We start from the raw sequence: 24292 nt of genomic DNA, 5'->3' as shown, positions 1-24292 counted from the left end.
GTGTGTCCGCAGCTTTTTAATTCATGGATGGATGTGTGTCCGCAGCTTTAAGTCGTATCTCCTCCTCAACAAAGCAATATCGAGGACTAGTTCCAAAGCAAATATGTTAAGCAAGTTCCGAGGATGATTGTGGGCCAAAAAAATTCCAGGAATTCCTTCCTGGATTTCCCGGAAAAAAACAAAAAACCTCGAAAAAATGCAGTTTTCGGCCCATATCTCGGCAATTAGACCACTTGGCGACTTGAAACATTTACCAATCGATTCCTGAAATAACTTAGAACAATATTGCCGAAGAAAGTTCGCACGATTACAATACTTTCTCTATACTACGTATATACGAGACAGTAAAAATGCAAGAAAATGATTTTTTTAACTATAAAAAAATTGATTATGGTCGGCTGTGGGCCCCTAAACGGCACCCCCACCTCGCATTGCGGGGTCTGGCGGCACTGTAGTTCCGCCCCTGGTTTCAGCCCATTAATTAGTCACTGTGAATGAATTATGTGTTTAATACTTATTTTTCACAAAACATTAATACGAAATTTTTAACGATCATCGTAAACAGAAAATTGGTGGCCTCCTGTTAAATCGTCACTATCAATGAGTTATGGCTTCCCTACCCACCGCTGTGCGCACAATTTCTGTGCGCTAAATAACGTAGCCACCACGCAGCTAGTTGGGACATTTAAACAGTACAGTTGACGTCATAATCCTACAAGTGACAACCCCTGACAACCCCTGATGAATGACCCCCACATTGTGTATGCCAAGGATTATACTCAGTGGTTAGGTACCAAACAGCAGACGTTGTTTAGTCAGTAAGGAAGGGGAGGGATGTATGTGTGTTTGTTTATGTGCGTGTGAGAGTTTGTGTGTGTGTGTGGTTGGGTTACTAGGGTGATTGACATGTAATGAGCTAATTATATGACCTAAAATAAAACTCGACTCTGAGCTTTAATAAAAAAAACCCAGCAAATGTGACGCACGAGCGTATAATTTCTACAACAAAAAATCACATCTATACCGACAAGCTCTGTTAAATAAATAAACATTGCTATTTAAGTTTAACACATAAAACATGTCTACAGACCAGCCAACAAGTATGTACCCATACACCCAAACACTGAGTACAACTTACAAAAAAACAACTGACAACATTAAGCTAGATTTTTAAATTAATCCACGCTTCTTAAGTCCAATCAGTCTTTACCACTGAGGAATATTTAATTAGTTTAAAAAAAAATTAATTAATATTTAATTAATTTGCACCATCTGGAAATTACTCATTATCTTAGAGCCGTTAACTTGTCCATAAAATCTTCTTATATTACTTAATGTTCAATGCCCAAAAATGTTTTATTAGTTTAGAAAATCTAGGAGTAGATAATTTGCCTGTACAACCTACTAGCAGAGGCGTAGCGACGGGGGGGGGGGGGTACATATGTCCCCGAGCTCCGACCATGGGGGGGGGGCAAAATAAGTTCAATTTAGCTGTTAATTTGAATTACAAATATAAAAAAATTATGCGGGTGGGGTGGGGGGGGGGGGGGGGGGGCCAAATTGAAAGTTTGTCCCCGGGCGCCGGGAGGGGTCCATACGCCTCTGGCTTTATCATTTCTTTTTTTTACAAAACCTTGATACAAAAATTTTAACGATCACATTTAACAGCAAATTGAAGGCCTCCGTGTCAGCCCATTAATTAGTCACTGTCAATGAATTATGTGTTTAATATTTATTTTTTACAAAACATTAATACGCAATTTTTAACGATCATCGTAAACAGAAAATTAGAGGCCTAATATTCAGCCTATTAATCCGTCGCTGTTAGTGAATTATGGCTTTAAGGCTTTTTAAAAATCTAATAAGATAAAGCTAGCGTCTAGGTCAGGTTTGAATTCTTATTAATTGTATGCATAATAAAAAAAAGTGTCACTAACCGACCTGTCACTTCAAATGGGCAGGCATAACATTAAAAATACATTAATTCCTACCAAACGTAGTGATTTCGAACGATGCAAATAGCCAGACCAGTAGGTCTATCCATTATAATAGTTTTGATGTCTGTGTATGTATGTATGTATGTGTTGGGAACGATATTACTGTAGAGAAAACACGAGTAAAAATATGCATAATCATCCAAAAACGAAACGTGACGTCACATGGAATATATAGTAGGAACATTTCTAAAGCCCGAAAAGTACACAGCGTCATTGATTCTCGAGTAAACATTGAGTTAAAAAGCCAATTTTGTCTTATCTTAAAAGTGGTTTGCTTTTGAGTTTCTTTCATGCATCTCTTCGGTTAGGAGGAAAGCCACTCCCTCCTCCCTGGTAGAACGTCTACCCCCCCCAAAAGAATAATAATTTATATAGAAAATATATACTTTTACCAGTGTCGCCCTCCCCTGCCCTGGAGAATTTTATTCGCCCCTGCAAAAATTCCAGTACCCCACCCCCGGAGAAAAAAGTCTGAAAGAAACACTGTTTGCGTGAGTGAGATTTATCGACCAAAAGTAGAAAACGGGCCTATAATATAGAAGTCGCATCTTCCTTTGGTTTGTATGATCTACAAATGCGACCAGGCGATCCGGGTTTCTTTCAGACTTTTTCCTCCCTGGAAAGGGGGAGGAAGGAGACTTGAAATTTTCGCGGGTGGGGGTGGACTAAATTTTTTGGAAGGGGGCGGACACTGGTAAAACTATTTTTCTATAAAATTATATTTCGTTGAGTGGGACGGTAGACGTGTTATGCGGTGTGTGGGAGGGGAGTGGGGTAGGAGGGGGGGGGGGGGGGTGGAGGAGCGGGACAATGCTTAGTATCAATATGCAGTAACTACGTGTAGATCAAGCTTCCGGTTAAAATTCCGATTCTGGTCAGAAATTATTTTTCAATGTCATTTTTCGTTTCCGGTTAAATTTTAAGTTGAGACGGTGATTTTGGTTTGAGTTAAGAGAAAAAGACAACACTATCAACCTAGCGGCGCCCGTTCTATCACTCCCTCAACGGGCCATTTGTCTCGTGTATATATATATATATATATATATATATATATATATAAATATATATATATATATATATATATATATATATATATATATATATATATATATATATATATATATATATATATATATATATATATATATATATATATATATATATATATATATATATATATATATATATATATATATATATATATATATTATTTTTATTTTATTGTGTCTATTTTATAGCGTTTTGGTTTCGCCTATCACTAGCAAGTCCTTTTTTGTTAGCTTATTGGCAGACTATACATAAACTGAAGTGTTTTTTTAGCCAGATCTACTGTAGGTGTCATAATTTATTTTTTGTAATTTAAAAAATAACCGGGAGTAATCTCCCCTAAACTTTCTCGAATATTCTTATATAACACAACGGGAGATGCACATCATGATATAGACATGATTTTTAATGCATTTTTACTTTTTTACTTGTAATCGTGCAAAAAAAAAAATCGAGATTTTTGCAAATCTCGACGTTTTACATCTCACTGATACGGAAAAACATAATTTTACAATCTTGTCCGTATGTCTGTGTGTCTGTCTGTGTGTGTGTGTGTGTGTGTGTGTGTGTGTGTCCGCGTGTAAACACGACAACTTGAGTACTGTTACAGCTAGGTAGATGAAATTTCATATATAAGTATTTTATCAAAATCGTAGATCCGTATCAATTTTTGAGCGATTTCCGATAACCGGAAGTGGTACTTTTTCTACTTTGAATTTTCAAAAGCCTATAACTTGAGTACTATTTCAGATAGATAAATGACATTTGATATGTAAGTAAAAGATCTAATTCTCTACCTTCTGTCAAATTTTGAGTAATTTCCGTTTACCTGAAGTACTTATTTTCGCTATTTCTGATTTCTCAAAAAACGCATGTAAAAATTTATAAAGTACTAATAATATTGCGCACTATTATGCACATCTTTATTTAGCGTTTACTTGGTGTGCATTTCTTTTTTCTACGAGATTATATTCTATTTTTAAAAAAGTTGATACGGATCTACGATTTTGATAAAATACTTATATATGAAATTTCATCAACCTAGCTGTAACGGTACTCAAGTTATCGTGTTTACACACGGACACACACACACACACACACACACACAGACAGACACACAGACATACGGACAAGATTGCAAAATTATGTTTTTCCGTATCAATGAGATGTGAAACGTCGAGATTTGCAAAAATCTCGATTTTTTTTTGCACGATTACAAGACTTTCTCTATACTTCGTATATACGAGAAAGTAAAAAGACAAATTCGACTGTGACACCCCAGATCGATAAAGAGTGGTGATGTGTGTCGGGTGATATATGAAAAAAAGAGTTGTGATGTGTGTCGTGTGATGTATGAAATAAACCGGGAGTGATCTCCCCTAAACTTTCTCGAATATTCTTATATAAAACAACAGGGGATGGGAACTCGGGCTATAGACATGATTTTTAATCCATTTTAAATACTTAAAGTTTTACAAATAGAATAAAATCTCGTAGACAAAAGAATTGCACACCAAGTGAACGCCAAATAAAAAAGTGCATAATAGTGCGCAATATTATTAGTACTTTAAAATTAGTACTTTACATTAGCTTTTTGAGAAATCGGAAGTAACGTAAATTACAACTTCCGGTAAATGGAAATTACTCAAAATTTAACAGAAGGTAGAGAATTAGATCTTTTACTTACATGTGAAATTTCATTTATCTATCTGAAATAGTACTCAAGTTATAGGCTTTTGAAAAATTCAAAGTAGAAAAAGTACCACTTCCGGTTATCGGAAATCGCTCAAAAGTTGATACGGATCTACGATTTTGATAAAGTATGAAATTTCATCAACCTAGCTGTAATGGTACTCAAGTTATCGTGTTTACACACGGACAGACACACACACACACAGACACACAGGCATACGGACAGAGTTGCAAAGTCCAGTTTTTCAGACTGGATTACGCACAAAACCCCTTAATTTTGATACATCTGGATTGATAATTTTTGCCCGATTAAAATAAGTCCTCTATACTTTGGATGTGATGAAGGACTGAGGTGTAATACGGTGAAAATTGTTAAAATTTCAAGTGATTTTTGTGCACGATTACAATACTTTCTCTATACTTCGTATATACGAGAAAGTAAAAAAGAGTTGTGATGTGTGTCGTGTGATGTATGAGATAGGGTTGTGATATGTGTCGGGTGATGTATGAGAAAGGGTTGTGATGTGTGTCGGGTAATGTATGAGATAGGGTTGTGATGTGAATCGTGTGATGTATGAAAAAAGAGTAGTGATGTGAGTCGTGAGATGTATGAGATAAGGTTGCGATGTGTGTCATATATATATATATATATGTTGTATATAGGTTGTAAGAAACAAATTATTGATAAGAAATTGTTAACGGCCATCAATATTTGTTAGTGACGTCCGTTTATCTAGTTTTTGTTAGTGATGTCCGTTTATCTACAGTCTTTGTTAAAGACGTCCATTCCTCTACAGTCTTTGTTAGTAACGTCCGTTCAATTACAGCCTTTGTTAGTGACGTCCGTTTATCTACAGTCTTTGTTAGTGACGTCCGTTTATCTACAGTCTTTGTTAGTGACGTCCGTTTATCTAGTTTTTGTTAGTGACGTCCATTTATCTAGTCTTTGTTAGTGACGTCCGTTTGTCTACAGTCTTTGTTAGTGACGTCCATTTATCTACAACATTTGTTAGTAACGTCTGGTCTCTCTTGTGGTATCCCTCCAAATTGTCGTGTTTTGTCGAGTAAAAAAAATAACAGAACACTAGGAATGACAGAACTCAACATTTTATTGAAATAAAGCTCCAATCACGTTTTAAACTAATTACAACACATAGCATGTCGGTTTAATATGGACATAATCTTTAGGATAAAGTGACCAGTGCTACAGCTCTACTGACCAGTTGTCGTATCCTGGATACAGTACTTAAGGTGCGCGGTGTTCTTTAGGTTGAGCTGAACCTATAGGTAAATGATCTGAAATTGACCTACCTGACCTGACTAGTTACTGTAACAGATGCCTGTTGTCTGTAGCATTAAATATGACCTTACATGGCGATTTAACCGAACACTACAATAAACTAATCACTAGGTTATTTATAACTAATGACAAGCAGTCTATTCTTTTAGAACAATGTAAAAACGGAATCAAATGTTCATTTTTTATATTTAAAAAGGATAGAAATGTTTTTTGTAAAACAAACAAGTTATTTTTTAACAGGATTTGAACCATGTTTGAACAATTATAAAAATAAACGAGATTGGTATGTACGAGGCTGTCAAAAATAAATGCTATGGTCCATTGTAACTCCTTCCCCTGCCCTCTCCTCTATCTTAACCCTTCTTCGGTATTGATTTACCACCCTTACGTCTTATACTCTTCCTTTTAGTGATCTCTGACTGAACGTCCGACTTCTTGGCTACCATTGACTTGGCTTCAAGTTTTACTTCCTGTTCAGGTCCCCGTTTGGCCACATTCAAATCCTGGTCCAGCTTGTTCTCAGTGGCCTGCACAGCGAGAACACCTAGAGCAATACGAGAAGTAAACACTTAATGTCAGACTATTCTTATTTCTTGCCAATCTCTTAATTATGGCATTAATCTTGGTACGAGCGTTAACGTTAAACACAATCTAAAACAAGACCTAACAACTTTCTCTTCTTTAAGCAATCCTAAATTTTACACATTCATAAGCTTGGACGCAAATGCTACCTGTTGACCTACCTCTGATCACAATTATGACAATAATACAAACCCTACTAGCTATACTGAGAATGTATTTCCCAGATTGTGGCCACCCTAGAACCCAATAAACCAACCCACCAACATCTTGTATCAAGTCTAAAACTGAGAACAAGTCACCAATGTGGCCTAAAACTGAGAACAAGACACCAATGGGGTCTAAAACTGAGAACAAGACACCAATGGGGTCTAAAACTGAGACCAAGTCACCAATGTGGTCTAAAACTGAGAACAAGACACCAATGTGGTCTAAAACTGAGAACAAGTCACCAATGGGGTCTAAAACTGAGAACAAGACACCAATGGGGTCTAAAACTGAGACCAAGACACCAATGGGGTCTAAAACTGAGACCAAGACACCAATGGGGTCTAAAACTGAGACCAAGACACCAATGTGGTCTAAAACTGAGACCAAGACACCAATGTGGTCTAAAACTGAGAACAAGACACCAATAGGATCGAAACAGACAAGTTCTATTATTACCATCAGTATCTGTGTCACTCCTGGTCGAGAAAAAGTTGTAATGTGTGTCGGATGAGGAATGAGAAACATGTGTGATGTGTGTCGGGTGAGGCAACCGTTAATAGAATGAAAACAGACTTACAACAGACAAGAAGCAATACTATGTAGATGAGCTTCATGGTTGGATTCCTGACTTACACAGACGTTGAAGAATGCAGGTGATGGATTCCAGATGTTATTCAACTGTGAGGAATACATCAATGTTACAGAGCTGTAAATTTATTTCACGTTAGATTAAATTAAAGTAAAAAAAAATGTTGCACTTGTCATTTGGCTTTTACTAGATGAGAGGTGAAACTACCTCACATATCTCATCTATATGGCTTATGTCTCAGTCTCATAAAGATACAAACAGATGGCCTGTATCTAAGTAGATCTAAGACTCTATTTGCCACAAATCTAAAACTAACATTCTAGATGAATCTATCCCCGTACTAGTTGTGCTATTACATGTAGTTGTAGTTCTGCTAACTGTGATTGTAGTTCTACTACCAATGATTTTAGTTCTAATACCTGTGATGTTTTTTTTTACTACCTGTGATTGTAGTTCTACTAAAAGTGATTGTTGTTCTACTACATGTGATGGAAGTTATATTGGAAAGTTTGTCAGTTAGACAGTCGGTCTGTAGTGAATTACTGAATACAAGAAACTGGATTCCAGTTTTCATAACTATATAAGTTTATTTACACAGTAGAAATAATATGAATTTATCATTGAATGAGTGTACAGACTGCACTTGATAGACAATTGTAGAAAATACATTTGAACACACCGAAATGTCTTTCACACACTTCTCGGGGATAGTCTCGTCTTTAATGGTGGCTTCATGGTGTATGTATGGTGGATGTATGGTGGCTGTATGGTGGATGTATGATGGCTGTATGATGGCTGTATGGTGGCTGTATGATGGCTGCATGGTGGCTGTATGGTGGCTGTATGGTGGCTGTATGGTGGCTGTATGGTGGCTGTATGGTGGCTGTATGGTGGATGTATGGTGGGTGTATGGTGGCTGTATGGTGGCTGTATGGTGGCTGTATGTTGGCTGTATGTTGGCTGTATGGTGGCTGTATGGTGGCTGTATGGTGGCTGTATGGTGGCTGTATGGTGGATGTATGGTGGCTGTATGGTGGCTGTATGGTGGCTTTATGGTGGCTGTATGGTGGCTGTATGGTGACTGTATGATGGCTGTATGGTGGCTTTATGGTGGCTGTATGATGGCTGTATGGTGGCTGTATGGTGGCTGTATGGTGGCTGTATGGTTGCTGTATGGTGGCTTTATGGTGGATGTATGGTGGATGTATGGTGGCTATATGGTGGCTGTATAACATCAAATTTACCCCAGGTTGACTTTTTACGGGCCGCTATGAAGTCAAAATATTTATCATATATATATATATATATATATATATATATATATATATATATATATATATATATATATATATATATATATATATATATATATTATATATATATATATATATATATATATATATATATATATATATATATATATATATATATATATATATATATATATATATATATATATAAAACAAAATTTGAAAACATCTCTCCCTACCTTTCTTCAAATGTCTACTGTTGTAAACGTGTTAGGATTGTAGTGCCGTTTGTCTGATCTGATGAAGAACGCGTGCACGCGTTAAATACAGAGGGAAAAGGGCATGTGGTTTGGACATAAAACACTCACTGTCAATGACTATGGTTTTATCATTTCTTTTTTACAGAATATTGGCACGAAATTTAACGATCATCGTTAACAGAAAATTGGTGGCCTCCTGTTAAATCGTCACTGTCAATGACTTTATGGCTTTATCATTTCTTATTTACAGAATATTGACACGAGAATTTTAACGATCACGTTTAACAGCAAATTGAAGTGCTCCGTTTAAGCACATTAATTAGTCACTGTCAATGAATTATGTGTTTAATACTTATTTTTCACAAAACATTAATTCGAAATTTTTAACGATCATCGCAAACAGAAAATTGGCGGCCTCCTGTTCAGCCTCTTAAATCATCACTGTCAATGAGTTATGGCTTTATCATTTCTTTTTTACAAAACGTTGATACGAAATTTTAACGATCAATTCAACAGCAAATTGAAGTCCTCCGTATTAGCCAGTGGCGGAACTAGAAAAAAATGGCCACCCCGCAAAGAATTTTTTCGGCCCCATATATATATATATATATATATATATATATATATATATATATATATATATATATATATATATATATATATATATATATTTATATATATATATATATATATATATATATATATATATATATATATATATATATATATATATATATATATATATATATATATATATATGTTAGGGGTTCTTCGAGAGGTGGATATCTTATATCTTACTTCTGACACCAAATGTTAGGGGGGTTTAAACAGAAGAGGTGATCTTATTCACTCATCCGTGCACCCTTGCGTGGTGACAAAGGGGTCTAATAAGACCTGAGCAAAACTAATTAAAATCTATACAACACCAATATTAAACTAAAAATAAGACATAGTAAACACACATAATATGCATTTATTTATCTTTGTTTGACGTCACCAAGGTTTATATGTTAAAAGCAAAGACACAATACAAATAAGACCTGGCCAGTCTTTCATATTCAAGAAAACATCACTTGAATTTCTAATACAAGTCAAAAAGACAAAAATAATCAAACTTACATTTCAATGCAGAATTAGTCACCGTGGTAACTGACATTAATTCATAGAAAACACATACATAAGTGTGAATAGCAAATCTACATTTACACAACTCAGAATTCACACATGTCATATCCTCTAGTCCTAACTTAAATACTTGCACAGCTTATGTAATCTCAGAATCACACTTGTCACAGTTATTCTTCCTAGTCCTAATTTCACTTGTACTGCTATGTAATCTCAAAATCAAAAACGTAAATGTCATCGTCTCTAATTCTAACTTTACTACTTGCACTGTTATGTAATCCCAGAATCACACGGGTAAATGTTATCATCACTAATTCTGATTCCACTAATCAAACACGGTTAAAGTCCATCTATGAATACTCATCAGTACTCACAACAATCTAGCTCGACACTCAAGCGGCAGGAAGTTTCCAGCCACTGAATAAAACATCTGGCCACTGGTACAAACATTGGGCCACAAAGATAATGGCCACTGGAACGGAGAACATATCTACACGGCAGGAAGATTTCCAGCCACTGGAATAACATTGGCCACATGTATAAACATCAGGTCACACATGTAAATATCTGGAACGAAGCACATATGTACAGCAACAAAACATCGACTGGGCCAATAATCCAGCCTTAGTGGCCAGCCCTCAAGGCTGCCACCATCCGAGGCCTAGACCATCGTGTCTAGCCTATGTGTCTGTCAGAGAAAAAGAGACCTCAACATAGTCTCCCTTCCTCATATATAGGTTAGTCTCACCCCCCTTATCATCTCCCTAGAGCTATAGAACCCGAGTTGGGCTCCGTCCCATCTCTCGACGTTCGAGATAACACCGGTCACTATGCACCCATGCGTTGAACACCCGATAACTGACCGCTATAGATCTTCCCGTTGTCTCAGGGCTAACGATCGTGTCATACACCGCTCGAGCTAACGTACGGCCACGCGGTACTCCCGCCGCGTTTCACACCTGACAACTGACCACAACAGAGATCATGAGTAATGATTCTACCGGGACGTCCAGCGGCATGTCCGAACTCAACTTTAGACATAAATCACCGCGGGTGTCTTCCCAGCATTACGTGTCACTCATGCACCTGCATGGAGCTCGCAGCCCTTAACGACCAGGGTGAGCCGATAACATGTTAATTAAATTTTAGATTTCCCCTGGCCTGTTCATCCCCAATATCTTAGATTAACCCCTTGGGTTTCTGTAACTAGTCCTAGTCACCTAAACCCCTTTAATAAGCACCCAAGTTACCATTTTACTTAAAAATAAACAATATAATACCAGCCAACATGCTTACTTAAGAATCAACAATTTGGTACCAGCCAACATATATATATATATATATATATATATATATATATATATATATATATATATATATATATTTATATATATATATATAATACGAAAATACGAAAATACGAACAACATAATCATTTCGGGCTTGTTTCGAGATTTAAAAAAAAAAAAATTAAAAGTTCTAATTTTTTTTTATTTAAATAAGTTTCAACAAAAAGTCATTTGTATGAGTGCTATTATTCTGTTTTAAAAATTTCCGTTTTGATACGTTTGCCATCATTCTACCAATTGGCAAAGCGGTGAAAAGAATATGAAGCATAATTTATGTTTTTTTTTGTATTTATATTATTAGTTTTAAATACATTTCCTTTTTGTACTATGGCATTCTTTATCATGGTTTTTAAAAAAATTAATAATCAAGAAAAGTAATTGCTTGTTAATTTGTTTAGCGCAAATCTATTATAAAGTGCTTAAGAGCACACCTATTTGACTATCTAAAAAGGGAAATAAGTCATGGAAGTTGTTTAAACGTTTGCCTATCTTTCACACTACTACTCATGTAGGCTTCCTATATATATTTTTTTCTTTTACGCAACAGCGTGTGTTAGCTACTGTAGAACATCACTTCTGTAGTAGATCTGCTAGTTTATTTTTTTACAAAACCACTACCAATGTGCCTGTGTATGCACACACTACCACAGACACGCCCCGGTTTACGCTGATGGTGAAAGAAACACCCCTCGGTGACGGCCTTGGTGTCAGAGGCGTCACAACAGCGTGTGTATGTAGGAGAAAGAGGACTCGGGATGTTGTCTATAGAATAAAGATAATCCAAACCCAGCTACTGTATTCATTTTACAAAACAACTATCAATTAAAAAAATGAAAGAAAATGATTTTTTTTTAACTTTAAAAAAATAATTGATTATGGTCGGCTGTGGGCCCCTAAACGCCCCCCCCCCCACCCCGCATTGCGGGGTCTGGCGGCACTGTAGTTCCTCCCCTGGTTTCAGCCCATTAATTAGTCACTGTCAATGAATTATGTGTTTAATACTTATTTTTCACAAAACATTAATACGAAATTTTTAACGATCATCGTAAACAGAAAATTGGTGGCCTCCTGTTAAATCGTCACTATCAATGAGTTATGGCTTCCCTACCCACCGCTGTACCCACAATTTCTGTGCGCTAAATAACGTAGTCACCACGCAGCTAGTTGGGACATCTAAACAGTACAGTAGACGTCATAATCCTACAAGCGACAACCCCTGACAACCCCTGATGAATGACCCCCGCATTGTGTATGCCAAGGATTATACTCAGTGGTTAGGTAACAAACAGCAGACGTTGTTTAGTCAGTAAGGAAGGGGAGGGATGTATGTGTGTTTGTATATGTGCGTGTGTGTGTGGTGTGTGTGTGTGGTTGGGTTACTAGGGTGATTGACATGTAATGAGCTAATTATGTGACCTAAAATAAAACTCGACTCTGAGCTTTAATAAAAAAAAAACACGAGCAAATGTGACGCACGAGCGTATAATTTCTACAACAAAAAATCACATCTATACCGACAAGCTCTGTAAAATAGATAAACATAGCTATTTAAGTTTAACACATAAAACATGACCACAGACCAGCCAACATGTATGTACCCATACACCCAAACACTGAGTACAACTTACAAAAAACAACTGACAACATTAAGCTAGATTTTTAAATTAATCCACGCTTCTTCAGTCCAATCAGTCTTTACCACTGAGGAATATTTAATTAGTTTAAAAAAATAATTAATTAATATTTAATTAATTTGCACCATCTGGAAATTATTCATTGTCTTAGAGCCGTTAACTTGTCCATAAAATCTTCTTATATTACTTAATGTTCAATGCCCAAAAATGTTTTATTAGTTTAGAAAATCTAGGAGTAGATAATTTGCCTGTCCAACCTACTAGCAGAGGCGTAGCGACGGGGGGGGGGGGGGGGGTACATATGTCCAGGAGCTCCGACAATGGGGGGGGGGGGGGGCGGGCAAAATAAGTTCAATTTAGCTGTTATTTTGAATTACAAATATAAAAAATATATGGGGGAATGGGGGTGGGGGGGTTGCCTAATTGAAAGTTTGTCCCCGGGCGCCGGGAGGGGTTGCTACGCCTCTGGCTTTATCATTTCTTTTTTTACAAAACGTTGATACGAAAATTTTAACGATCACATTTAACAGCAAATTGAAGGCCTCCGTTTCAGCCCATTAATTAGTCACTGTCAATGAATTATGTGTTTAATACTTATTTTTTACAAAACATTAATACGAAATTTTTAACGATCATCGTAAACAGAAAATTAGAGGCCTATTATTCAACTTATTAATCCGTCACTGTTAGTAAATTTTGGCTTTAAGGCTTTTTTAAAAATCTAATAAGATAAAGCTTGCGTCTAGGTCAGGTTTGAATTCTTATTAATTGTACGCATAATAAAAAGAGAGTCACTAACCGATCTGTCACTTCAAATGGGCAGGCATAACATTAAAAATACATTAATTCCTACCAAACGTAGTGATTTCGAACGATGCAAATAGCCAGACCAGTAGGTCTATCCATTATAATAGTTTTGATGTCTGTCTGTGTATGTATGTATGTGTTGGGAACGATATTACTGTAGAGAAAACACCAGTAAAAATATGCATAATCATCCGAAAAACGAAACGTGACGTCACATGGAATATATAGTAGGAAAATTTCTAAAGCCCGAAAAGTACACAACGTCATTGATTCTCGAGTAAACATTGAGTTAAAAAGCCAATTTTGTCTTATCTTAAAAGTGGTTTGCGTTTGAGTTTCTTTCATGCATCTCTTCGGTTAGGAGGAAAGCCACTCCCTCCTCCCTGGTAGAACGTCTACCCCCCCCCAAAAGAATAATAATTTATATAGAAAATATATACTTTTACCAGTCACGCACTCCTCTGCCCTGGAGAATTTTATTCGCCCCTGCAAAAATTCCAGTACCCCACCCCCGGAGAAAAAAGTCTGAAAGAAACACTGTTTGCGTGAGTGAGATTTATCGACCAAAAGTAGAAAACGGGTCTATAATATAGAAGTCGCATCTTCCTTTGGTTTGTATGATCTACAAATGCGACCAGGCGATCAGGGTTTCTTTCAGACTTTTTCCTCCCTGGAAAGGGGGAGGAAGGAGACTTGAAATTGAAAATTTTCGCGGGTGGGGGTGGACTAAATTTTTTGGAAGGGGGCGGACACTGGTAAAACTATTTTTCTATAAAAATTATATTTCGTTGAGTGGGACGGCAGACGTGTTTTGCGGTGTGTGGGAGGGGGGTGGGGGTGGGGTAGGAGGGGGGGGGAGCGGGACAATGCTTAGTATCAATATGCAGTAACTACGTGTAGATCAAGCTTAATTCCGGTTAAAATTCCCATTCTGGTCAGAAATTCTTTTTCAATGACATTTTTCGTTTCCGGTTAAATTTTAAGTTGAGACGGTGATTTTGGTTTTAGTTAAGAGAAAAAGACAACACTATCAACCTAGCATCCGTTCTATCACTCCCTCAACGGGCCATTTGTCTCGTATATATATATATATATATATATATATATATATATATATATATATATATACATATATTTTTTTAATTTTTATTTATTTTTTATTTTTTTTATTGTGCCTATTTTATAGCGTTTTGGTTTCGCCTATCACTAGCAGGTCCTTTTTTTTGTTAGCTTATTGACAGACTATACATAAACTCAAGTGTTTTTCTACTGCAGGTGTCATAATTTATTTTTTGTAATTTAAAAAATAACCGGGAGTGATCTCTCCTAAACTTTCTCGAATATTCTTATATAACACAACGGGAGATGCATATTATGATATAGACATGATTTTTAATGCATTTATAATTACTTAAACTTATAAAAATAGAAAAAATTCTCTGAGAATAAAATAATTGCACACCGAGTAAACGAAAAGCAGTTTGTGTATAATAGTACGGAATATTATTAGTACTTTGTAAATACAAACGCGTTTTTTTTTGAGAAATCGGAAATAGCTAAAAAAAAAAAACCGGGAGCGATCTCCCCTAAACTTTCTCGAATATTCTTTTATAAGAAAACAGGGGATGGGAACTCGGGATATAGACATGAGTTTTAATCCATTTAAAATACTTAAACTTTTTAAAATAGAATAAAATCTCGTAGAAAAAAGAATTGCACATCTGTGAACGCCAAATAAAACGTGCATAATAGTGCGGAATATTATTAGTACTTTATAAATTTACATTCGTTTTTTGAGAAATCGGAAATAGCTTAAATTAGTACTTTCAATCAACGGAAATTACTCAAAATTTAAAAGAAGGTAGAGAATTAGATCTATTACTTAAATTTGAAATTTCATTTATCTATCTGAAATAGTACTTAAGTTAAAGGCTTTTGAAAAACTCAAAGTAGAAAAAAATTCCACTTACGGTTATTGGAAATAGCTCAAAAGTTGATACGGATCTACGATTTTGATAAAATACTTATATATGAAATTTTATCAACCTAGCTGTAACGGTACTCAAGTTTGTGTTTTCTTTGTGTTTGTGGTTTAGTTTGTGTTTGCGTTTGTTTTTGTTTTTGTGTTTTCGTTTGTGTTTGTATTTGTGTTTGTGTTATGTTTGCGTTGTATTTTTGTGTGTTTTGGTTTAGTTTGGGATTGTGTTTGCGTTTGGATTTATTTTCGTTTCCTTTTTTGTTTGCTTTAGTGTTTGTGTTTTCTTTGTGTTTGTGGTTGGGTTTGTCTTTGCGTTTATTTTTGTGTTTTCGTTTGTGTTTGTTTTGTGTTAGTCTTATGTTTGCGTATTTTGGATGTTTTGGTTGGTTGTGGTTAGGGTGGGCAATGCCAGGTAAATGCTGATTACTAAACACACAAGTTATGGTCCATTACAGATACGTTTTTCAGAGATGCCAGTGCAGGGCCTGGCCGGGACGGCTAGTATTCTTATATAACTTGGAATATAGACATGATTTTTAATTACTTAAACTTTTAAAAATAGAATAGAATTTCATAGAAAAAGAATTGCGCACCAAGCGAACGCCAAAACAAAATGTGCATAATAGTGCGCAATATTATTAGTACTTTATAAATTTACATGTGTTTTTTTGAGAAATAGGAAATAGCGTAAATTAGTACTTCCGGTCAACGGAAATTACTCAAAATTTGACAGAAGGTAGAGAATAAGATCTTTTACTTACATGTGAAGATTCATTTATCTATCTGAAATAGTACTAAAGATATAGGCTTTTGAAAAATTCAAAGTAAAAAAAGTACCACTTCCGTTTATCGGAAATAGCTCAAAAGTTGATACGGATCTACGTTCTCTGTATTTCGTATATACGAGAAAGTAAAAAAGCATCTGGTTTTGAGATAAAACATTCATTTAGGTTGTAAGAAACAAAATATTGGTAAAAAATTGTTAACGGTCATCAATATTTGTTAGTGACGTCCGTTTATCTACAGTCTTTGTTAGTGACGTTAGTTTATCTACATTCTTTGTTAGTGACGTCCGTATATCTACAGTCTTTGTTAGTGACGTCCGTTTATCTACAGTCTTTGTTAGTGACGTCCGTTTATCTACAGTCTTTGTTAGTGACGTCCGTTTATATACAGTCTTTGTTAGTGACGTCCGTTTATCTAGTCTTTGTTAGTGACGTCCATTCATCTACAGTCTTTGTTAGTAACGTCCGTTCATTTACAGTCTTTGATAGTAACGTCCGTTCATCTACAGTCTTTGTTAGTGACGTCCGTTCATTTACAGTCTTTGATAGTAACGTCCGTTCATCTACAGTCTTTGTTAGTGACGTCACGTCTTTCTCAGTGGCATGTTCAGCGAGAACACCTAGAGAAATACGAGAAGTAAACACTTAATGTCAGACTATGGCACTTTTGTGGCACTGTTACAGTACCGTTACGGTAATGTTAATGTACTCTTACTGTACTTTTATGTTGCTGTTGTGGAACTGTTTGGTATTGTTATAGTACTGTTGCTTGTGGCACTGATATGGTATTGTTACAGTTTTTTTATGGTACTGTTGCAAGTTTGATATTGTATATTTAAAGTACTATTACGGTTAAATTATAATATGGTTGTTGCTGTTCTGTTATGATAATTTTGTGGTAATTTTATATACTTTTATGGAACTGTTATTTTTTTAAATGGTACTTTTGTGATGTACTGCAGGGTCTTGTCCAACTTATAATATTTATAGTCCCTCCCTTAAAAATTCCAGCTCAAATGCTAGACATAGACCTAAAACGTGGCTCTTATTCCAGAATATAAGTCATTCTCAAGCCTAAGCCCTAATGCTTATTCTTATTTCTTGCCAATCTCTTAATTCTGGCATTAATCTTGGTACAAACGTTAACCGTAAACACAATCTGAGACAAGACCTAACAACTTTCTCTTCTTTAAGCAATCCTAAATTTTACACATTCTTAAGCTTGGATGCAAATGCTACCTGTTGATCTACCTCTGATCACAATTATGAGACAAATACAAACCTACCAGCTATACTGAGAATGTATTTCCCAGATTGTGGCCACCCTAGAACCCAATAAACCAACCCACCAACATCTTGTATCAAGTCTAAAACTGAGAACAAAACACCAATGGGGTCTAAAACTAAGACCAAGACACCAATGTGGTCTAAAACTGAGACCAAGACACCAATGTGGTCTAAAACTAAGACCAAGTCACCAATGTGGTCTAAAACTAAGAACAAGTCACCAATGTGGTCTAAAACTAAGAACAAGTCACCAATGTGGCCTAAAACTGAGAACAAGTCACCAATGGGGTCTAAAACTGAGACCAAGACACCAATGGGGTCTAAAACTGAGACCAAGACACCAATGGGGTCTAAAACTAAGACCAAGTCACCAATGTGGTCTAAAACTAAGAACAAGTCACCAATGTGGTCTAAAACTGAGAACAAGACACCAATGTGGTCTAAAACTGAGAACAAGACACCAATGTGGTCTAAAACTGAGAACAAGACACCAATGGGGTCTAAAACTGAGACCAAGACACCAATGGGGTCTAAAACTGAGACCAAGTCACCAATGTGGTCTAAAACTAAGACCAAGTCACCAATGTGGTCTAAAACTGAGAACAAGTCACCAATGTGGCCTAAAACTGAGAACAAGTCACCAATGTGGTCTAAAACTGAGAACAAGTCACCAATGTGGTCTAAAACTGAGACCAAGACACCAATGGGGTCTAAAACTGAGACCAAGACACCAATGGGGTCTAAAACTGAGACCAAAACACCAATGGGGTCTAAAACTGAGACCAAGACACCAATGGGGTCTAAAACTGAGACCAAGACACCAATGAGGTCTAAAACTGAGACCAAGACACCAATGGGGTCTAAAACTGAGACCAAGACACCAATAGGATCGTAACAGACAAGTTCTATTATTACCATCAGTATCAGTGTCACTCCTGGTCGAGAAAGAGTAGTAATTTGTGTCGGGTGAGGTATGAGAAAGATGTGTGATGTGTGTCGGGTAAGATGTTATCGAGGAATGTTTTTTAATTGTCCCTGGTTTCAGCTAACCCAATACCTACAATTGTAAAACGGGTTTACGACAAAATCCCGAAAGACACTTGCATGAATGCTGTTAGCCCGAAGGCCGATTTCCCGAATAGACATTTGCCCGAATGCGACAAAGTTTTTTTATGGTACTGTTGCAAGTTTGATATTGTATATTTAAAGTACTATTACGGTTAAATTATAATATGGTTGTTGCTGTTCTGTTATGATAATTTTGTGGTAATTTTATATACTTTTATGGAACTGTTATTTTTTTAAATGGTACTTTTGTGATGTACTGCAGGGTCTTGTCCAACTTATAATATTTATAGTCCCTCCCTTAAAAATTCCAGCTCAAATGCTAGACATAGACGTAAAACGTGGCTCTTATTCCAGAATATAAGTCATTCTCAAGCCTAAGCCCTAACGCTTATTCTTATTTCTTGCCAATCTCTTAATTCTGGCATTAATCTTGGTACAAACGTTAACCGTAAACACAATCTGAGACAAGACCTAACAACTTTCTCTTCTTTAAGCAATCCTAAATTTTACACATTCTTAAGCTTGGATGCAAATGCTACCTGTTGATCTACCTCTGATCACAATTATGAGACAAATACAAACCTACCAGCTATACTGAGAATGTATTTCACAGATTGTGGCCACCCTAGAACCCAATAAACCAACCCACCAACATCTTGTATCAAGTCTAAAACTGAGAACAAGTCACCAATGTGGTCTAAAACTGAGAACAAGTCACCAATGTGATCTAAAACTGAGAACAAGTCACCAATGTGGTCTAAAACTGAGAACAAGTCACCAATGTGGTCTAAAACTGAGAACAAGTCACCAATGTGGCCTAAAACTGAGAACAAGACACCAATGTGGCCTAAAACTGAGAACAAGTCACCAATGTGGCCTAAAACTGAGAACAAGTCACCAATGTGGCCTAAAACTGAGAACAAGACACCAATGTGGCCTAAAACTAAGACCAAGACACCAATGTGGTCTAAAACTGAGAACAAGTCACCAATGTGGTCTAAAACTGAGAACAAGTCACCAATGTGGCCTAAAACTGAGAACAAGACACCAATGTGGCCTAAAACTGAGAACAAGTCACCAATGTGGCCTAAAACTGAGAACAAGTCACCAATGTGGCCTAAAACTGAGAACAAGTCACCAATGTGGCCTAAAACTGAGAAGAAGTCACCAATGTGGTCTAAAACTGAGAACAAGACACCAATGTGGTCTAAAACTGAGAACAAGACACCAATTGGGTCTAAAACTGAGACCAAGACACCAATGGGGTCTAAAACTAAGACCAAGTCACCAATGTGGTCTAAAACTAAGACCAAGTCACCAATGTGGTCTAAAACTGAGAACAAGTCACCAATGTGGCCTAAAACTGAGAACAAGTCACCAATGTGGTCTAAAACTGAGACCAAGACACCAATAGGATCGTAACAGACAAGTTCTATTATTACCATCAGTATCAGTGTCACTCCTGGTCGAGAAAGAGTAGTAATTTGTGTCGGGTGAGGTATGAGAAAAATGTGTGATGTGTTTCGGGTAAGATGTTATCGAGGAATGTGTTTTAATTGTCCCTGGTTTCAGCTAACCCAATACCTACAATTGTAAAACGGGTTTACGACAAAATCCCGAAAGACACTTGCATGAATGCTGTTAGCCCGAAGGCCGATTTCCCGAATGGACATTTGCCCGAATGCGACAAAGTACCAGTGATTGTTATTCTATGTACCTGTGATTGTTTTTTTTATACATCTGTGATTGTTAATGTACTACCTGTTATTGCAGTTCTACTATCTGTGATTGAAGTTCTACTACGTGTGATTGGTTCTACTAGCTGTGATTGTATATCTATACACCTGTGGCTGTAGTTCTATGTACCTGTGATTGCAGTTCTACTACCTGTGAGTGTAGTTCTACTACCCTTGATTGTAGTTATAATACCGATTGTAGTTTTACTACCTGTAATTGTAGTTCTACTACCTGTGATTGTAGTTCTACTACCTGTGATTGTAGATCTACTACCTGTGATTGTAGATCTACGCCTATTTACACATTTCAGATTGCGGTAATGTGATTCTAGGGACATAGATTCAGAAGAGATAGGAAGGTCACATATAATTTGCCTAGGTGTCACCGCCTGAAGAATGTTACTTGATTTAGTTCACTTCCAACCCAACTACTGAACGATGACAACAACATCAATTTAAAAAGAAAAACTTATCGCAAGCGCCCAAGCCTGTACTGGAGCAGAGTTTCATTCAAACAAGTTCTTCTCAAAAAGAAGGGGACCATTACAATTTCTTTTAGATGGGGGGGGGGGGGGGCACTGATTAAAGTATACATTTTATTTATAACATATGTTTTTACCACTTTGTCCCGTGGGATGATAGAAGTGCTAATGTCGTAGCCCTAGTAAGATGCCAAAAAGACGGTAAATTTCAAATAATTACTTCAACCACATCGATAAGAGCATAATGCTAGAGGTACTATGGCAACAGTTGATAGAATGAAAACAGACTTACAACAGACAAAAAGCAATGCTATTTAGATGAGTTTCATGGTTGGATTCCTGACTTACACAGACGTTGAAGAATACAGGTGATGGATTCCAGATGTTATTCAACTGTGAGGAATACAACAATGTTACAGAGCTGTAAATTTATTTCACGTTAGATAAATTAAAGTAAAAAAATTGCACGTGTCATGTTGCTTTTTGACATGTAAGAGGTTAAACAACCTCACATATCTCACATTAGGACTGGCTATATCGTGGTTTTTCCAAACTGTGGTCGCGACCCCCCCCCCCCTAGGGGCGCCACGGGCTTTCTGGGAGGTCGCCAACTGGTATACTAAACTCTAGCAATGAAAAAAAAACAACAACAAATATTTAAAAGAATATCTGAAATTCGGCTTTACAAACATCACTGGAAGTTATTAAATAAAGCACAATCAATGAACACTGTAAAAGTTGTTCTCAGTCAAAAACCTTTCACGCAATATGAGAAAATCTCATCAAATTCTGCATGTTGAAGATGGTGAAATTAAATCCAGTGCAGTAACGATGCAACAAATATCTCTGCCTAATAATACTATTCAGCGGCTTATAGCAGACTTGTCCGTAGATGTTAAAGGACAAATTTTAATGAAATCAAGCTTTCACTATTGTTTGCTTTTCAAGGTGAGGAATCAACAGACGTGAAATCGTGTTCGCAGTTGCTTGTCTTTGTGAAAAAAATTCATTCATATAATATCAAAGAAGGGTTGCTATTTTGGGAAGATATCATGGAGAACATAAAAACGTTTTTTTTAAATACTGGATGATCAAAACGGCTATATGGATAGTGCGCCATCTTTGGGTAAAAATCGGGCTTTCAGAAAACATTAAAATATTTAGCTCACTAAGCAAAGGGAATCCACAGCATGCCATCGCCAGCAAGACTCGATTGCTAATAAAAGTCATAAATTATATTAAATCTGGAGCCCTAAACATCCGTTTGTATAAAGAACTGTGCACAAACATGAATAAAGATCACGATGTTCTACACTACAGTACGCTGGCTGTCAAATGGAAATGTTGTGAATCGTGTTTTTGATATGAAATCTGAAATCAAGTTGTTCTCGGAAGTGCAAGGGAATCGAGACTTTTTGATATACTTTAACGACAAAGAGTGGTTGGAGAGAGTATCATACCTAGCAGATATATTCGAACATCAACATAAGCTTAACCTGTAGCTTCTGGGAAAATGAACGCATATTATATCTTTTCATGATTATCAAAACTGCAAAATTGGCGAAGAATAATAAATTTTGGATATATTGCCATGTTTGATAAATCTGATTGTGAGGTAAAAAATATATTAGAAAGATGGGATTTCTTGGCATCTTGAATCTCTTGGCATCGAACTGCAGCGTTGTCCCTGGGCTGAAAGAAGAAGAATATGCATTGACACGTTACCCATTTTCTGCTTCCATTGACATTGCGAGCATTCCCGATGAATCACAAGACTTAATTCTTAAATTTGCTGTATGATTCCGCGTCAGATGAGTTAAATGCCGGATATAATATTCTGCTTAATAAACACACCAGTCATTGTCCTTTACAGCTAATTTTTTCCGCAGAGACCAGTGCATGGCCTGGCCGGAAAGGCTGGTAGAGCTATAATTGTAACACATGCCATTCGAACAGACGAAAAATGACTTCCTGAAAAGCCCTTGTGTTGTCGACAGAAGGTTTTTTTTTTAATTCAAAGAATATCTTTTAAACCACCCTACGATGAACGATCATGAAGATTTACAGGATATTTAAACATTAGTAATAGATCGCATTGACTGACTAAAACTCAATTAGTCTAGCGACGCTACTGTCTACTCGTTTACTGATAATCAAACATGTTTAGGTCGGGTGTGTTTTAAATCATAACAAGCGAGAATAGTCTCAAAGGTATTTTCGTCGGGAATAACTCATGTGTGTGGTTTTATGTTAACAGTTTTTAAACAGAGAGCGATAACAGCCGATGTTATCAAAATAGCGGAAATGGCGCTTTGAAGTTTCTTTCATGGGGAATAACTCATGTGTGTGGTTTTATTTGAAAATAAAATAACTTGTCATTTAAACATTCAAACGGTCACTTAAAATTTACATAAAACAGAAGTCTGTGGGAAAATTAAATTAACTATGTGAGAGTAAATTTGAAGCCACCCCCACCTCCCTTTTTTATTCTGCCTCTGTCTGCCCAATGATCGCAAGAAGCAACTAATAAAGCGATGTCTTCGTACACCTGTTGGTCAAGCAATGCCCATGTACACCTGTTGGTCAAGCGATGCCTATGTACACCTGTTGGTCAAGCGATGTCTTTGTACACCTGTTGGTCAAGAGGTGCTCATATACACCTGTTGGTCAAGCGATGCCCATGTACACCTGTTGGTCAAACGATGCCTATGTACACCTGTTGGTCAAACGATGCCTATGTACACCTGTTGGTCAAGCGATGCCCATGTACACTTGTTGGTCAAGCGATGCCCATGTACACCTGTTGGTCAAGCGATGCCTATGTACACCTGTTGGTCAAGCGATGCCCATGTACACCTGTTGGTCAAGCGATGTTTTTGTACACCTGTTGGTCAAGCGATGTTTTTGTACACCTGTTGGTCAAGCGATGCCCATGTACACCTGTTGGTCAAGCGATGCCCATGTACACCTGTTGGTCAAGCGATGTCTTCGTACACCTGTTGGTCAAGCGATGCCCATGTACACATGTTGGTCAAGCGATGCCCATGTACACCTGTTGGTCAAGCGATGCCCATGTACACCTGTTGGTCAAGCGGTGCTCATATACACCTGTTGGTC

General features: G+C 36.7%; 2 protein-coding genes and 1 long non-coding RNA gene across 3 annotated transcripts; 2 read left to right on the top strand and 1 right to left on the bottom strand.

Moving 5' to 3' along the window:
* Window positions 1–5827: 5827 nt before the first annotated feature.
* Window positions 5828–8998, bottom strand: LOC131951827 (uncharacterized). The gene is made up of 3 exons (XR_009388449.1): window positions 8904–8998; window positions 7403–7503; window positions 5828–6580 (listed from the first exon to the last, which is right to left on the bottom strand). It is a non-coding gene; the product is annotated as an uncharacterized LOC131951827 (long non-coding RNA).
* An 8994-nt stretch (window positions 8999–17992) lies between these two features.
* LOC131951838 (putative uncharacterized protein DDB_G0290521) lies at window positions 17993–18784 on the top strand. Its single transcript, XM_059314237.1, has one exon. It carries the CDS (start codon window positions 17993–17995, stop codon window positions 18782–18784), a length of 792 nt encoding a protein of 263 aa, XP_059170220.1.
* A 923-nt stretch (window positions 18785–19707) lies between these two features.
* On the top strand, window positions 19708–20379 carry LOC131951837 (uncharacterized). Its single transcript, XM_059314235.1, has one exon. The coding sequence runs from the start codon at window positions 19708–19710 to the stop codon at window positions 20377–20379; it is 672 nt and encodes a 223-aa protein (XP_059170218.1).
* Window positions 20380–24292: the final 3913 nt, after the last annotated feature.

The sequence above is a fragment of the Physella acuta genome, unplaced genomic scaffold (genome assembly GCF_028476545.2).
Source record: "Physella acuta isolate Inbredline_101_S28 unplaced genomic scaffold, ASM2847654v3 ptg000831l, whole genome shotgun sequence".
Lineage (NCBI taxonomy): Eukaryota > Metazoa > Mollusca > Gastropoda > Physidae > Physella > Physella acuta.
This window is presented reverse-complemented; position numbering and strand designations above follow the sequence as displayed.